General features: G+C 39.1%; 1 protein-coding gene across 1 annotated transcript; it reads left to right on the top strand.

Moving 5' to 3' along the window:
• Positions 1-494: 494 nt before the first annotated feature.
• LOC139652659 (NT-3 growth factor receptor-like) lies at positions 495-12,650 on the top strand (the record flags this gene model as incomplete). The annotated part of the gene is made up of 6 exons (XM_071529813.1): positions 495-550; positions 1,464-1,618; positions 2,589-2,731; positions 3,315-3,456; positions 11,105-11,217; positions 12,467-12,650. Coding segments are annotated over exons 1-6 (793 nt in total), but the record flags the coding sequence as incomplete, so codon positions are not given.
• Between the last annotated feature and the right edge of the window lie 4,650 nt (positions 12,651-17,300).

Raw genomic sequence — 17,300 nt, 5'->3', positions numbered from 1 at the left:
TCATGCCTCTATGAATCTTATGGATAGAGTTGTATCACCGATCCATCAACCACGGCTGGTACCATCATGGAGGTCCACTGGAGAAGTGGCTGTGGGCAAATAATGTATGAATATAGGCCTACGACAACAAAAAAAGAGATATCTCAAAGAACAGAAAAAGAAAAAAAGAGAGCTCACTGAAAAAGCGTGTTGTGGTGTGGCTGTAGATCCATTCAGTAACGTTCCAATCTGGGAACCCATCGTCTATCGGTCTGACGATGATTAGACTCTGGGGGCGATGGCCAATATTTGGGGGTTTCCGGTGTAGTCAGCGGACATCCGGGCCAAGACTTCCTCTTCCGTGCACTGGTCATTGTTTACAGTCCAATTAGCAACTTGAGAAGCGAGAATGGAGTTGGAGTTGAGAGACGACGTCTCATATGCAGATATCTGTTTATAGAGATTAGCTGAAATGTCGTCTGGTCCTAAAACACCTACAAAAAATATCGATGTAGATGTCGTCCCAGAGTCTAATCGTCGTCAGACCGATAGATGATGGGTTCCGATATTGGTAACGTTCTAAATCAAAATGAAGTCTGATAAGGTGGATGTTTCCAAATGTAGGTTACTGTTACACAGTAAACTGTCTTGTCTTTAGCTCTAGTCTCTACTCCAAAACACTCTGAGTTGTAGCTTGAGAAGAGTCAGCTCAGTTAACCTGAACAAACTGTTAGCTAGCTAACTAGCCAGCAGGCTAATTAGCTAATAACAGATGTTAATGTTAACATGCCACTACTAGCCACTGGTAGCTTCTACTACTAGCTTCTACTAGCTACTAGCTAGTGTGCAAGTAAAATGTGTTTACAACAAGACAGTGACAGTTACCAGTTACTGGTTAGCTAGCTGACATTATTAAAACACAAAATTGATGAGATACCAATAACCCGGTAACTGGGAATAATCAGGTTATGGCAATAATCCAATTGACACGTTAATGTGATAACAGGGAAAACCTCGGTTTACATGATTCATAGTTGGGTTGAAGAAGTGACGTACAATTCAAACTTCCTGCCAGTTCTTTTAGATTTTGAACATACCATATTTTCATATGGTCAGGTTTCTGTGTCTACTTTGCACTAGGCTACTTATGGCGTCATTTCAACAAGCATCAAAAGAGTTTCCTCATCAGTTGGAATAATGAGGAAACCCCCTTGATGAGTGTTGAGATGAGTGTAAAATATCAAAAGGATATACATGCATAGAATAATTTGAATGATTGGGCAAAAATCTAGCTATGATAATCAGGTTTCTCATAAAGGCACAACTTTATAATCCTCAATGTACGTATCCTCAATGAGATTGGGTGGATTACTGAAATACTGTCAATGCTGTCACTTATGTTTTCTTTCTGTCTTTCTTTCTTTCTTTCTTTCTTTCTTTCTTTCTTTCTTTCTGTTTCTATTCTTTCCGTCTTTCTCCCCCAGTCATCTAGAGGAAGTGGTGTTTAGCTGCGGCTGTCAAATCCGTTGGCTGCAGCTATGGCAACAGAGAGGAGAGGCGGGGCTAAGCAGCCAATCGTTATACTGTAACGACGGCTCCGGGGACATACTACTGCAGGACATGAACATCACTAGTTGTGGTAAGTTTATTTAGTACGCAAATGAACACACACACACCTAGTGACAGCCAACCAGACTTCAGATATATACTGTATTTGGGATAGACCCCAAAGTGTGACAGATCACATTTGATGATGCTCCACAGCACCCCTTACAAATTCTGTGGTACATTACCACAGGCTTTACGGTAAAGTACCATAGATTTACAACACGCTATATGTCCTCTGGTAATGTACCACAGGCTTTATGGTAATGTACCATATATTTACCACACACTGCATGTCCTATGGTAATGTACCACATTTGAATGGTATTTTTCCACATGGTCAATTCCAGCATTGGATGTGACATCTGGACTCAAACTGACTAATAAAACATCTTAGGAAATACTGATTAAGCATAAATGTAGCATTCACAGTATTTTAATAGAAACTCATAGGGAGAGTGCGTACATTTTAATCTAAGTGTCACAGCAAAAAAATAAACATAAAACTGTATTATGACATGAAATGAAAAGGCTTTTCTGAGATATTTTCTGCAAACTCTGAATTTTTGCATCTAAAAAGACTATCTACAGTATAAATCAGCATTTGTTGTATATAAAAGTGATGATTTAATCCCATTAAACATGTTACATTCCCCAAAAGTTCCCGTTTGTTTGTGGAAAATATTAAAAATGAAGAACCACCTACAGGCCAACCTTGCAACAGCAACTATTTGTTTTACAAAGTTGCCCTAATCTCCACCAAAATGTACACACAGCACATTTCAACTGCCTACATCATAGTTGTATCTCGGAATTTTGATACTTGTAACCTACATCCTGCATGATATTAACATACAGGTGACTAGCTGATTACCTTTGTGAGAAAGTAGAAAATAGGGTTAGACCCATATGGATTTTGTCATAAATAACTGGATTATTTCACTTCTCTCTCTCTCTCTCTCTCTCTCTCTCTCTCTCTCCCCCCCCCCTCCCCTCTCTCTCAGACCTACCGGATATCAGTGTCAGCCACAGCAACCTCACCGTTATCGAGGGCGATCGTGTAACGGTGACCTGCAACGGCTCCGGTTCCCCATTACCAGATGTGGACTGGACCGTCAGCGACATGCGCTCCATCGCCACACACCAGGTAGGGAGGTTACACACACACACACACACACACACACACACACACCAAGGTTATTGTAGTTTTGCATTTTTCATTAGTTTTTATTTTTATTTCATTTTGACTTTTTGTTTTAAATTTCAGTTTAATTTTAATTAGTTTTTAAAGCAGGTTTGCTAGTTTAGTTTCATTTTTATTTTTTTAAAATGCTTAGTTTTAGTTTAGTTTTTATTAGTTTCAGTGTTAGTTTTAGTCTTTTTTTGTAATATGGGGTATTTGTCAGGGGCGAGATTCAAAAATTCAAAATACTAGGCTTATGTATGAAATAAATTGACAAAGACAAAAACTAAAGACATTTTCTCTATAATTTTAGTTTATTTTAGTTAGTTTTACACACAATACAGTTTCAGTTAGTTATCCTTTTTTTGTAAAGCCTCATTTTTATTTTTATTTCATTTAACGAAAATGTTTTTTCACACCTAGTTTTCGTTATTTCGTTTTCGTTACGATAATAACCTTGACACACACACACAGACACACACACGATACACAATCATACATACACAGTAATTGGACAAACAGCTATTTCCCTCCTCTCTCTCTCCAGGCTAAGGTCTACGACAACGTCATCCACTCCATCAACATGACGATGTTCAATGTGAGCCGAGACGACAACAACTTCCTGCTGACGTGCATCGCCGAGAACGTAGTGGGCATGACCAACGCCTCTGTTCAGCTAACTGTTCAATGTAAGTACACACACACACAAATTTCAAATTCAAATTCAAATAAGCTTTATTGGCATGAATGGTAATCAACCGTTATTGCCAAAGCAGAACATTAAACAATTATATATGTAGTATACATATATACATACACATACGCATATATACACGTATTTACATACATACAGATGCATACATACACGTACATAAAATATGTTCCATTTGTAAAAGAGGGTACAATTAGGCCATTAGATTCAATGCAATCCAATGTCTTGTATTAACCGGAGAGATATGATAATATAAAAAATACCATAAAATAAAAATAAAAAATTACAAATTACAAAGTAAATAATCAGATTCTACTAACAATGGTCATTAATGTGAAATGTAACTACATACTGTTACAATATTCAAGAAGTTCTAATTAACGTTCATTTTTTCTCTAATATCATGGCAGAGACACACACACACACACACACACAGAAACGAGAGAGAGAGAGAGAGAGAGAGAGAGAGAGAGAGAGAGAGAGAGAGAGAGAGCTCTCTACTATTGCCTTGCCTTGTTACACTCTCCACTTAATGGTCAGTCTAGGAAAGTACTTATTAGTGTTTTCATAGTGTTAAACAGGCCCATCCATCATCATTACGGCTCATATGCATCTGACCTACAGAGCTCTATGTGTGTGTGTGTGTGTGTGTGTGTGTGTGAGAGTGTATTTGTGTGACCTACAAAAAGAGCTGTTTGGGGGTGTGCGCTTTCATAAGCAAACGCCTCATAAATTGTACTGTCAAATGGCTATTAAAAAGGCCATAATAGCACTGTATCTATAGTACATCATAAAGGAAATGTCTGCTTCATCTGTTAAATGCACAGTTGAGTCTAATTAAAAAAGAGACCGACTCGATTAGAGCCCCTATACTGTAGAACAACCACTTGCTTTCTGTTCTTAGATTACTTAGATTGTTAATTCTTACGCACTAATCCATTATTGTTTTTTTTACGTAATGCCTCTTTATGGTCTGTAAAGCGCTTTGTAATCTTTGTTTTTGAAAAGCTGCGATACAAATAAACATGTTCCATTGCACTGCGTTGGATCCCGAATGCATGAACAATGTCGCGGCCCTCGGGGAGGCAGAAATTAAAGCTGCTGACATACGCTGACCTATATGACGACTGTGAATAAGCCGGTAAGGCTGGCTGGCTTTCGCGCGGCGGCTCCCGTTAAGTCAAAAAAAGCCGCGAGCGTATGTTTTTCATCCGAAAAAGGTCAGATAACGTTGTCGTCGGTTGAGTTTGATTTAGATCAGACAAAACTCTTAATGATCCCCCTGGGGAAATTGGGACAAAATGACAATTACAAGACCATATGATGTAGAAATGCGTCTGTAGATATGAATTACGGCGTTATGAGTGTGTGCAAGACAACAGTAGAGCATGAGGAGGTGAAGAGAAAATAATTACACGTATGTACAAGATGAAAACACACCCCAGAAACTTGAAATATGTGCAGTATAAAATAAGTGGAAAACTATAAAAATTAGGGATGGGACGATGTATCGAAATTCAATATATCGCGATACAAAAATGTGACGATACGTATCGTTGGGCAGAAAAATTATTTGGGATTTTATTCTGCTGTAGTAATCACAAATGAGACGGCTTGCCCATCACTCCACGGAAATTATATAATTTGCACTGTGTAATGACGTTTTTTCATTGTTGTTTACATTCTAGCGAGCCAATGCTATTGCTAAAGATTTGTGGCTCGGAAATAAATATAATTCTGCAGTCAGACTTGATTGATTGATTGAGTGATAATTTTTATTTCGAACATGTAAAAAATAAAAAAAACAGATCAAAACAAAACAAGAATAACAATAAGATGAAATAAACAATAAACCTATACAACAAACTCAATAAACAAATTCTCATAAACTAATAAACTAATGAACTAATAAACATAATCTAACAAACAATAAACCTATACAACAAACTCAATAAACAAATTCTCATAAACAACACAAATTAAATATTACATGTTCGAAAAGGAGTAGGAAGAAGTATACACTTATTTTTTCCTACCCCTTTCTCAACTACTCATCCATAAACTCTTATATACAATTTATAAACAACTATCCCAATTCTATGTACAACCCAAATATCCACCCGATGTCAATAAAACTAAACCTTTAACACAACCCTTCCTCATCCATATACCTCTTAAAAATATTGTTTTTGTATATCTTCTTGAACTGATTTATATTTATATATTTATACTGATTTATATATTTATTTGACTTTGTTGTCATTGAACTTTTATTTATTACATCGTATCATGGTTGTATCGAATCGTGCAAAATATTTGTTGTATTCACATGAATCGGCCTACAGAAAGCCTTATATGTACAAAAAGTGTCAATGTAAAAACCCATTCATTTTATGAATGTATTCAATTTACAGATGTATCTAGTAGGACCTTGTCTAAGAGAAGTGCATGGCATCCCATCCCTAACGTTGCGAAAACCTCTGCCATGGTAATGTACCTCACCCATGGATGCACAATCTATTTCCAGTGCGAGCTCCACCCAAGCATTATGCATATATCTTGCTACACCCAGAGGCTTGAATCTAAAAACACTGGGCCACTGAGGAAACTATTTTAAGTCTTTGTACTTCCTGGAACTTAATTTTTTGCGGGTAAGCAAGATCAGCCGAAACTGTGCTCCCATTGCGTTCGTAACATCCCAACATTTTGCTTATTGAACTTTACTTGGGCACTACTGAAGCTTGGGTGATTTTAATGGTAGGACTTTCTGGATAGATGACCCGAGACCGCATCATATTCATCATATTCATCATATTCCATTCATGCGTTTCCGTGTGCTTCTGGACAGGGTTGCATTGTTTATTGATCCGCGAGAGCTGTAGTACGCATTCCTGTGGTTTGTGGGTGTTAGGGTTATGATACACTGGCAGTATCTTTAGGTAATGGAGATGAGCAATATTGCCTGTGAAAAAAGAAGCAAAAGAAGATACAGTCACTATGGATGAAAAGTGGGCTATAAAGCATAAATATGCCAGGGAAATACACTGTTAGTCATCATTGTATGCAAAATTGCCCATTAAAATTTCAAGTGTTCGCCTTTGTATCAAGGCTGTAATGGCCCAGAACCAATATTTGGATATATTCTTCAGGGCCACACTATAATATTTATGGTTCATCATAAAAAAAAGGGTGCACGGGTGTCGGTTATGTGTACAGACAGTCAAATTCAGAAAATAAATAAATAAAAGAATGAAACTCATAGTGAGGTAGATTGTGAGATTGGACTGGTTTCTATATTATTTCTTTTGTAACAGATCTATGTGTTGCAGAACTGGTTAGACTGGTTTCTATAGTGTTTCTTTTGTAACAGATCTATATGTTGCAGAACTAGTTAGACTGGTTTCTATAGTGTTTATTTTGTAACAGAGCTATATGTTGCAGATCTATATGTTGCAGAACCGGTCAGACTGGTTTCTATAGTGTTTCTTTTGTAACAGATCAATGTGTTGCAGAACTGGTTAGACTGGTTTCTATACTGTTTCTTTTGTAACAGATCTAGGTGTTGCAGAACTAGTTAGACTGGTTTCTATAGTGTTTTTTTGTAACAGATCTAGGTGTTACAGAACTGGTTAGACTGCTTTCTATAGTGTTTCCTTTGTAACAAATCTATATGATGCAGAACTGGTTAGACTGGTTTCTATACTGTTTCCTTTGTAACAGATCTATGTGTTGCAGAACTGGTCTGCAGAACAAGTTAGACTGGTTTCTATACTGTTTCCTTTGTAACAGATCTATGTGTTGCAGAACTGGTCAGACTGATTTCTATAGTGTTTCTACAAGTTAAATGGCTGCGGTGGAATCCAGAATAAACAGTCGATCAGTAGCTCTGAAGGGGAAGCCTGCACACAGACAGTGATTATCCACAGCAGTACCCCATATTTACAGCAATCACAGCTGTCCTTCCTCCTTTAGACCAATGATGAACACTAGCATAGGGACGATGTGCTGGCTCTTCAACAAACATGTTTTTGTACAGTTTTATATCAACCTGGTTTGAAACATTCAGCATGTGATTGTAGTTCTAAAGACACTAGCTACTGTAGTTACATCATACTCATTCATTTCTGGGCTTTTCGCCAGTGTTGTGCTGCTTATCGATTCGCTAGAGCGACAGTGGGTGTTTCTGTGGGACCGTGCGACTTCAATTCGTCAAGGAAGGGTTTTTTTTCTCGCTGGAAATAATGCATAATAATCATGCTTCTTAGAGAATGTAATTGCGTGTTTACGTAATGGAAAGGGCTCTCCGTATGTGGTCCAAAACAAATTGTGACAAATTGCTCACATTATTGCCATGACTTGATATAACTACCGTCAGCTGGACGGTGTCCAAAACGTGACAACAATTAACGAGACTTTGTGGAAGGTTTTTTGTCACGGAAAATGTGTGTTTGGGTGCGATTCCCATCTGAAAACAGAAAGAGATAGAGTCATATTTTATTGAAATATTATTTGAGCAGGTTAGTCCCACTGAGATTAACAGTCTCTTTCTAAAGGGAAGCATAATCAAGCAAGCAAGATCAAGATAGACATAAAAGCTACAAACCGACAACATCCAACAATTTCTTAAGTCACAATACAGTTGCAGTCACATAAAACGTTCAAGGTAAAACAATGTATACAATTAAAATGCAATAAAAATCACATAAAAGAGAGAGCACAGTAAAATCTTCTCTTTATGTGCTCAAACCAGCAGGTTCACAGGGTCAAAACTAAATCTCAAATTGAAATCTCAAGAAAACAAAGCAAAGAAAGTTCCTCATTTAGTTTGCCACAAGATCCTTTATTTTTTTTATTTTTTTCATAAATGTATTTATTCATTTAATAGGTACAATGAAATACAATATACATTAAGGACTCATTTTTTACATTTTTTTCCCCACCCCTGGTCCCACATAGAATTTCTACGGATACAATAAAAAAGAATAAATAATAAAAAAAAATAAAAAAGCAGCCCTTCCTTCTCAACATAGTGCTTAAGTCAGTGATAAAACAAAAGAACATGCAAAACGACAACACTGTAAATTATTTGAAATGTATTGACATGTATTGGCAGGGTGTGCATCGGTGGTGAGTGCTTCATTTGTCCTGTAGTGTCTTTAATTTAACTAAGTAATTAATCATAGGGCCCCAAACAGACTCAAATTTTCCAGATGACCCCCTCAGGTTGTACTTAATTTTCTCCAGGTTGAAGAACATCATGAGGTCTTTGAGCCATAGAGATGCTATTGAGATGATATTCTTCTATGTGCTAATAAGGATGCAAAGGCAATACTGTCCTTTGTTTTCCCCCTAATTATTTGATGACCTGGTGACACTGGAATATATTTTGGAGAGTTTGGAGTTGGTAAGATAGATGCGAAGGACAACCTTAAATTGTATCAGATTGAGCCTGGAACAAGATGTACTGTCATTCACTTGAACTAATGCACCATCCCAGTCATTGTCATCTATACCTTTGCCAGGTACATCTTCCCAATCTTTTTTTGATTTTATCAAGAGAGGCCTTTGTGAGACGGGAGATGAAGGTGTACATTTTTGAGATGAGGCCTTTCTGATTCATGTCCAAAATTGAGTCAATTACCGAGTTAGGAGGAATATTTATTTAATATAGATTACCTGGAAGTATCGGAATAGATGAGATTTTGGGAGGTTACATTTTTCACACAGTTCACTGAAGCTACAGAAGACATTGTCAATGGAAAGGTCTCTTAGCCTGACAAGGCCTGACCTCTGCCATAGAGAAAAGGCCATATCAGTGCCGGGAGGGAGAAAGAGATGGTTATTGCGAATGGGACTGTGGTTAGACAATCCCTGGAGTCCAAAAGCACGTCTAAATTGAAACCAGATTCTCAAAGTGGAAACAAATGGGTTACATGAAAATTGGGTTGGCCGAATGGGCAGTTTAGATGAAAGCAAAGCCAAAAGTGAAGTAGAAGGACAGGATTTGGCTTCAAATTCACACCAACTTAATGTCGGTTCCTGGATCCAGAGGGTCATTTTGTGTATATTGGCTGCCCAATAATAGTTTCTTAGGTTAGGAAGCGCCAATCCACCTACAGATCTATGCCTTTGTAAAAACTCTCTCCTGATCACAAGATCCTTTATTTATTAAGAGAAACGAGCTGTGGTGCGAACATTTTCTGCTGCTTCAGGCAGCATAGTCGTCGTTTTCTGATAAAAAAAAAAAAATTGCAATCAATTTTTTTTTTCTTTTCTCTTCTCTTGGAAAGATTCGCCCCGGTCATAGCGTTCCACAAATTGCCTACGGTAGCCCACAGGGGACAGTAGTTGAAATGTGAACAGGGTGAAATGCACAAAAAAAAGGGTACTCTTAAAGGAATAGTTCACCTAAAAATCTAATCAAAGAACAGGTCCCCATTGACTTCAGTTGTTTTGGAGAAGGCTGCTACCAAGTTGTGCTGGCAACCTCCCTGTGTGTTATATGGACTAACAAATTTCACCTGTGTTTCATTTGGCATGAGAGTGAGTAGATGACAAAATGTTCATTTTTGGGTGAACTATTCCTTTAATTGTTTACCCCCTAATGTTAATTTCACAGGCATTATATGAAGTTTCAAGGGTATTTTTTGCCCTGAACCCCTGTTCATTTCTGACCCTGGTGTGTCCCCCCCAGCCAAAATTCCATCCAGAACACGTAGGCAATCGTAATGCAAGTCTGACCACTATATACAATAAGTTTGTGTGTGTGTGTGTATATAACAGGATAGAGTCCACTTACCTTGTGGTGAAATGGCTCAGAACAACGATCTCCTTTCTCCAGTGCCGGTTTGAATTTCTCACAGTAAGATGATGATGCTCTGTTGCCACAAAACAGCAGTTGTGTTTGCATTCAGATAGAGTTTTGTCCGTCAACAGAGAGAAACACTAGAACGTATTCACACACACAAAATCGATTTGCACAGATTATGATGAGGCCAGCATATTCAGGTGACAATTGAAGTCTCTCTCTCCTCCCTCTCTCTCTCTGCTCTTTCCGCTCTTTCTCTATGCCGCTTTGTCTTCTCTCTCTCTCTCTGCCTTTGTTGTTCTCTCATGCCCTGCAACAATGCATCTGGAGTGTAATGACAATATAAGCTTCATTGTAGCGCGGGTACGTGTGACATCGTAATACAATAAAATCCCTTTGTGTTTTTCTCCCTCTCAATTACAAATGTAGTGCGGAATGCTCATCTCACGACAATTTCTTTCTTTCTTTCTTTCTTTCTTTCTTTCTTTCTTTCTTTCTTGCTCTGCCTAGGGTCTGTCACCTCCCTAAATTTGAATTCAGTTCAATTCAATTGTGCTTTGCTGGCATAGAAACAGGCAGAAAACAAACCCTATGTTGCCAAAGCAGTAGTTTCCTTTCAAATGTATTATTATTAACTTTAATACATGAATAGTAATAATTACACAAAAATCAATTACCATCAGCGTTATCAGCGATAATGCAATCAGTAAGCATCCTATAACAATTTAGTTCTATTCTCTCTCTCTGTGTCTGTCTCTCTCTCTCTCAGATTAATTCATTTCAACTCTCTCTCTCTTTTCTCCCTCCTCTCCTCCAGTCCCTCCCTCCATCCTGAAGCTGGAGGAACCGGAGCGGCGCCATGATACTTGCATAGAGTTTACAGTTCGCGGTTCGCCCCACCCGACCTTACGGTGGTTCCACAAAGATAAGGTGCGTTTGCTTCATCTGTCGGTGGAGCTGACAAATAATGCACAACTTTGATTTTCTTCATTAGGCTTTACTGCAGTTTGCTTTAAAGCTGCTCTTTTTAAAGGTTCATTGTGTGCCTGTGTAATTTCAGTAAGGGCAAATTCGCTCTTTGAAATACTTATTTAGATATTAAACTAATGATTTGAGATTTTGAGAGGAAACAGGAGTCCTTGCTTCAAAGTGTATTTTCCAATGGCAATTCATTTATGAACATTTATGGCAAGGATATGGCAAGGTGTATAGCCCAGCGGTTCTCAATCTCGTGGTCAGGACCACCCAGGGGGTCGCAAGATTTTGGAGGGGTTGCGAGATAATTGATGGGATAGGAAAAAAAAAAACATATTCCTACAAGACAAATTTATTATCATGGTTTTTCAGGTTTTTCTCAAATTTTTGCTTTTTTCTTAGGAAATACTGAATAGTTTTCAGTTTCTAGCCCTCCTATTATGTTAAAATTAATAAAAATATTTTATGTTTGGGGTCAAATTGACCCCAGCAATGTAAACCTAAACAAAATGATTGCAATTGAAAATGTTACCCAAGTTTACAGTTCAGAACATCAGCAAGTAACACATAGTAGTTAGTCAATAATAAAAAAAACAAAAAAAACACCAATAAAAAGTAAGTTAGTCACCAAAATAATGTAGGTCAAAATGGCCCCAAACAACACCACTGTCTACAAAGTGTGTACAGGACCTTTGTTTACCAGTTTTCCTCATGAAATTAGGAAAAAATCATCAAGTGTCAAGCTGAAAAAATAATGTTAATCATGCTTTTAGAAACGTTAAATGTTGAATGGGGTCAAATTGACCCCAAACATAATAGGAGGGCTAGTTCTCCTCTGATAATTAATGAAAAAAATATTTGGTTAAATTGTATACCACCCTACATATGCAGGGTCGCAAGTAAGCATCACTTTGTTTCAAGGGGTCACAGGTCAAACAGGTTGAGCCTTAACTGCCTTAGCCTTATTGAGTCCGATCAAGGAGCATTCAGGACCAGTGTTTCCTCTAAGCTGATAGTTTGGTGACGTACATCTTATAATTTATCACACTGACCAAATAATATCTTGTCAGTCATCAGCAAGAAATGTAGTCAATGTAAACAGGTTTGGAAGTTTTGGTGACAAATCATATATATAGATGCAGGGACTTGGCCATAGCTTATGGTTTAGTGGTTTGACCCTGATCATCTGTTGCTCCCCATTCAGGAAATTCCCCACAGTGAGTATGTGCGTACTGAGATGGAGATTTACCAGGACTATTTGGAAGGCTGTCTCACCTTTAAAAACCCAACGCACCACAACAATGGCAACTACACGTTGGAGGCAAGCAACTTCCTGGGTGTGGCCACCAGAACCGTATATGGGCACTTCCTCAACAGGCCCTTTGACGGTAGGCTGGGAACTTGAGGTGGAGTTGGAATAAGGGAGAGCCATATGCTGCACTCATGTCATATCATAATGATGCTTGCTACTTGAAAATCACCTCGGCTTTTAGATGGTAAATACTACTAGAAAGTAGCATTTACCTCGGCTTTTAGATGGTAAATACTACTAGAAAATAGCATTCACCTCGGCTTTTAGATGGTAAATACTACTAGAAAGTAGCATTTACCTCAGCCTTTAGATGTTAAATACTACTAGAAAGTAGCATTCACCTCGGCTTTTAGATGGTAAATACTACTAGAAAATACTGTTCACCTCGGCTTTCACATTGGACATACTGTTCTGATGTCTCCAACAAGGAAATACCTCTAGTGAAGTGTAAGGAACGATATATTTGTTTCAAATAAAACCAACAAAATCATAATTTGGTGATTATAACTCTTAAAATGTTGGATTTTTGGTTTGTGGTTGACATTGTAATATTTGGTTTGCTGAAAAACATTTCATGGGCCGAATCTACTAACATCGTCACGATTCCAGGCGCAGTACAAAAGCAATCGTGGGTGCAATCGGTCCCACCAGTGCGAGGTATTTACTAAAAAGAGCATAATTAATTAGAATTGCGACTGTGCAAATATAAGCACCAAACAATTTGCACAATAGCGCGTTCACTGCAGTTTCCCCTGTGACAAGTTAAAGAGTAACCAAACCCCACCAAAATCTGTGGTGAAGCCTGACACCTAATGGTGAAAAGTAGGGTACTGCACTGGCCATCTGCTATTGGCTGGTGTTTGTGCCAGGCGATGTCACCTTCCATAGAGTACAACAGTTGGTGACATCGCCTGGCACAAAGACCAGCCAATAGCAGATGAGCAGTGCAGTACCCTACTTTTTACCATTAGGTGTCAGGCTTCACCACAGATTTGGGTTTGGGGTCCAGTTACTCTTTAATGATGGGCAAAAACAAGAGAAGTTTTCTCTCCAGTGAAGCTGAGGTGTTGGTGGCAGAGAAAACCCCAAAGAGCTCTCTGCTGCAAAGAAGACTTGTTTTACCAGCGTGTAAAAAGGCACTCTGGGATGACATAACAAGAAAAGTGAATGCAGTTCTGTGGACATTAGCGCTGACTGTGGCCCATCTCTCCACCGCTTTTGCCTCTCTCTGCTTCATCTGTTTTCTTATGTCATTGTCATTGTCCCGGTTACTGTCCATTCCAGTTTGTCCCGGTACCTATGGCGCGCTCGGTTGGGGGATCCCTCTTTGAGTTGGCCCGCTTCGAAGGTCTAAGGCTGGTGGTGCCGGATAGGTTAGGCCAGTGGTTCTCAACGTGGGGTCCGGGGACCACCAGGGGTCCTTGAGGGGGTTCCAGGTTCTCTGTTATCCCTCTACCTACAATACAGATAGTCATGGAATTCTGTACAAAATCATATCTAACAATAAAAATATTCTTAGATTTAGGTCAGAGAGACTCATCAAGTGGGGATCCGTGGCTCTAATGTGGACTAAATTAGGGGTCCTTGATATGAAAAAGGTTGAGAATCACTGGGTTAGGCTATGTAGAATAGGTATCTTGTGTTTGTCTTATATCATTCTGTTCTACGATTGATTGTTGGTCAGTTAGATCTACTTAGGCTCAAGTACTTTGATACATGGTTGTGATAAGGGGCTATATAAACAAATTAACTTGAACTTGAACTAGTTGGGCACCGGAGTGCGATTTAGTGGAGGTAAAAAAGCACTGCCATTAACTCCCTTGGAGGAGCAAGTGCAGGAGAACCTGATTGAGATGCAGGTGCCAGTGTGGGAGGGATGGGTACTTTGTGAAGGTACGGTTAAATATAGCTGGAGACAATGCTGCACACAAACGTTATTACGCACAAACGTTTTAGCTACATTGTTTTCATCAAGGGAATGCCGCGGAGACATTGCTTCATAATAAGTATCAGCAAATTGAGAAGAGACTGTGCAACTTTTCCTTTTTGTATATTTAGGTAATAGTCTGCATATCGAGTGTGTTTTCTGCTGCTCTGCCAATAAGGCTTAAATGGTGCAAGTCAACATACTCATTTAAACCTGATTGGAATTGTAATAGGGATGCAATCTAGTGAGTTCCTGTTATGTTCTGTAGATCACTGTACCTTGGAGGCGGACCCAGAGATGGGGTCATGGTCAGCCTTGGTGGACCCATTCTGGCCTCCAAGTAATAAGACATGCTTTTCCCGAATTCCTTAAATTCTGTGTGTAGTCGTCACATGACAAAAGGCCACCAGCTCTTGATAAATGTCATTTGCTGCCAATTTCCATAAATCCCTCACTTTATTTTGCACCTCAGCCTTGGAAGACCCACAAATACATACGCAATAAGGCCAGAGCGCAAAAAAACGCTGCACCCAGATCAACCCGTGAAGCGCAAATCACCTGTGCGCTGTCTTAGTAGATCCGGACCCATGTGTGTTACGTGTGAAAAAGCAAACAAGCTGATCAGGAGCAAGCAAAAGTCTACAGAAAACTTCAATCATGGTGTCAAATGTTCAAATGTGTGAACACTTCCAAGTCGTTGCTTTGAGATGTCAGGCCACTTATTCGGACTTGCCACTTAAAGAGTAACTGAACCCCCAAACCCAAATCTGTGGTGAAGCCTGACATCTAATGGTGAAAAGTACTGGCCATCTGCTATTGGCTGGTCTTTGGTGCCAGGTGTCACTCTATAGCGCAAAAGATGGTACCAAAGACCAGCCAATAGCAGATGGCCAGTGCAGTACCCTACTTTTCACCATTAGGTGTCAGGCTTCACCACAGATTTGGGTTTGGGGTTCAATAGGGGTACAAGCAACTTTTTGTCATTGTTAGTCCCGCCTTCCTCCCTCTCAATTGGTCAAGTTCCCACCCCCAACACTTGTCAATCATCCTGATGAGCTGTCATATAGCCTGAGGCCGAGGTAGAATGAAAGAAAGCCAATCTCCAATAAAAATGTTCTTTCACATCTTACTGCTTTCTGCCATAGATGTTGTTGCTATGACTTCCATGTGCTTAATAGCCACAACACAGCTCACCTTGGCAACACCCATAGCAAATAGTATACACACCCAAAATGTCATTGAAAAGCCTATTTCAGGCAAACGGGGGATTTTCGTATGTACAACTACAATACAAACCCTTAATACATAGTGACTTAAAGGATTATTCTAAGGACTATTCCTTTAATATCTGGATGTTGGCAAAGCAGTGATTGATTTCCCTGTGATTCCAGCCTGCACAACCTTGATATACATCATCAGCACTCCAACTGTGTCTATAATGTGTGTTGGATGTTGGCGTGAACTGAAGCTTATATTTAGTCTAAGTGTAAATGAAATGCGGTTAATAAAGGAAGGCTATATTTAGATAAGAGGTGATGATCTCGTTAACACAGTATTATTTTCGGTTCCGCTCTCTTCACACATTATACCGATGCTCTGTCTTTCTTCGTCTCTCTCTCTCTCTCTCTCTCTCTCTCTCTCTCTCTCTCTCTCTCTCTCTCTCTCTGTGTCTCTCTCACCCCTACCTCTCTTCTAACTTCTTTATCTTTCTTTCTCTTTTTTGTCTCTGTCTCGTTACCCCTCTCTTGGTTTTCCCAATGCTGTGTGTCTCTTTCACACTCAATGAATGCACTCCCTTCACCTTCTCTTTGTCTTCCGCTCTCTTTTCTCCCTGCCCTAACTCTTTCTCTCTCTCTCTCTCTTCCCTCCCGCTTTTTCCAGATGTGGATTATGATTATGGTAAGTAGGTTTTTTCTTTTTTTTTTTCCTTTTGTAAGAATCTCATTATAGAATTATGATTTTCTTTCTCAGGGTTGTCAACATTAGTTAGCGCTTCACCATGACATCGTCTACATATGAAAAAGGCCCCCGATGTTCACGCTGGCTTAGTTTTTATTTGATTAGCCTCTATGCATGTCGTCATAGAATGCCTTTTAATGTATTCACCACAGAACATGACTCCTACTAAAGATTACTGGCCTAAAAATGCACACAGTATGATTTCTCTTAAGGGCGTACTCTAATCCAGAGTTGGCGAGTAGTGCCTGGATAACCTCTCCCGGAGCCAAATGTATTAAATTTAGGCTCTTATTCTGGAAGCCGTTCTCATTTAAATATATTAGCATTCATGTCAGGTAAACCTCGTCTGTGTTTTCTTACCGAGCGCCGATTTGTTTTATTTGTTTTGTGTCAGTAAAATAATCAATTATCCATGCAAGTGTCTGGTATGGAATTGCATCAAAGCCAAACTCAACGGGAAAGTCCATACTAATGAAAGAATCCTGCAAAGAAAATGACCTGACATCCAGAAGCTGTACAAAACTATAATTCATAAACGCACAGAATATGATTACTCAGCAAATTCTCTCTGGGTTCCAGCTTCACCGCATCTCAGTAATATTACAGCTTCAATACATACATTGTCGAAAAAGTTTCTTTTTACGGTGCTATCCGTTATGCCAACAGGTAAACTCTCCCTTCCTACCCCACACATACACACACACACACACACACACACCAGGGCTGTAGTACCGGACTCGAGACCGATTTTTGACGGTTTTGGTCTCGTCTCGGACTCGTAGTGAATATGACTCGGTCTTGAATCGGTCTCGGATGAATTAACGTTACATAATATTATTG

Source organism: Centroberyx affinis, unplaced genomic scaffold (assembly GCF_046629955.1).
Source record: "Centroberyx affinis isolate AG114_WGS23_722 - 3 ecotype Tasmania unplaced genomic scaffold, CSIRO-AGI_Caff_v1 ptg001841l_1, whole genome shotgun sequence".
NCBI classification, from domain to species: domain Eukaryota; kingdom Metazoa; phylum Chordata; class Actinopteri; order Beryciformes; family Berycidae; genus Centroberyx; species Centroberyx affinis.
Note: the sequence above shows the minus strand (reverse complement) of the source record. Positions and strands in the feature narration are given on the sequence as shown.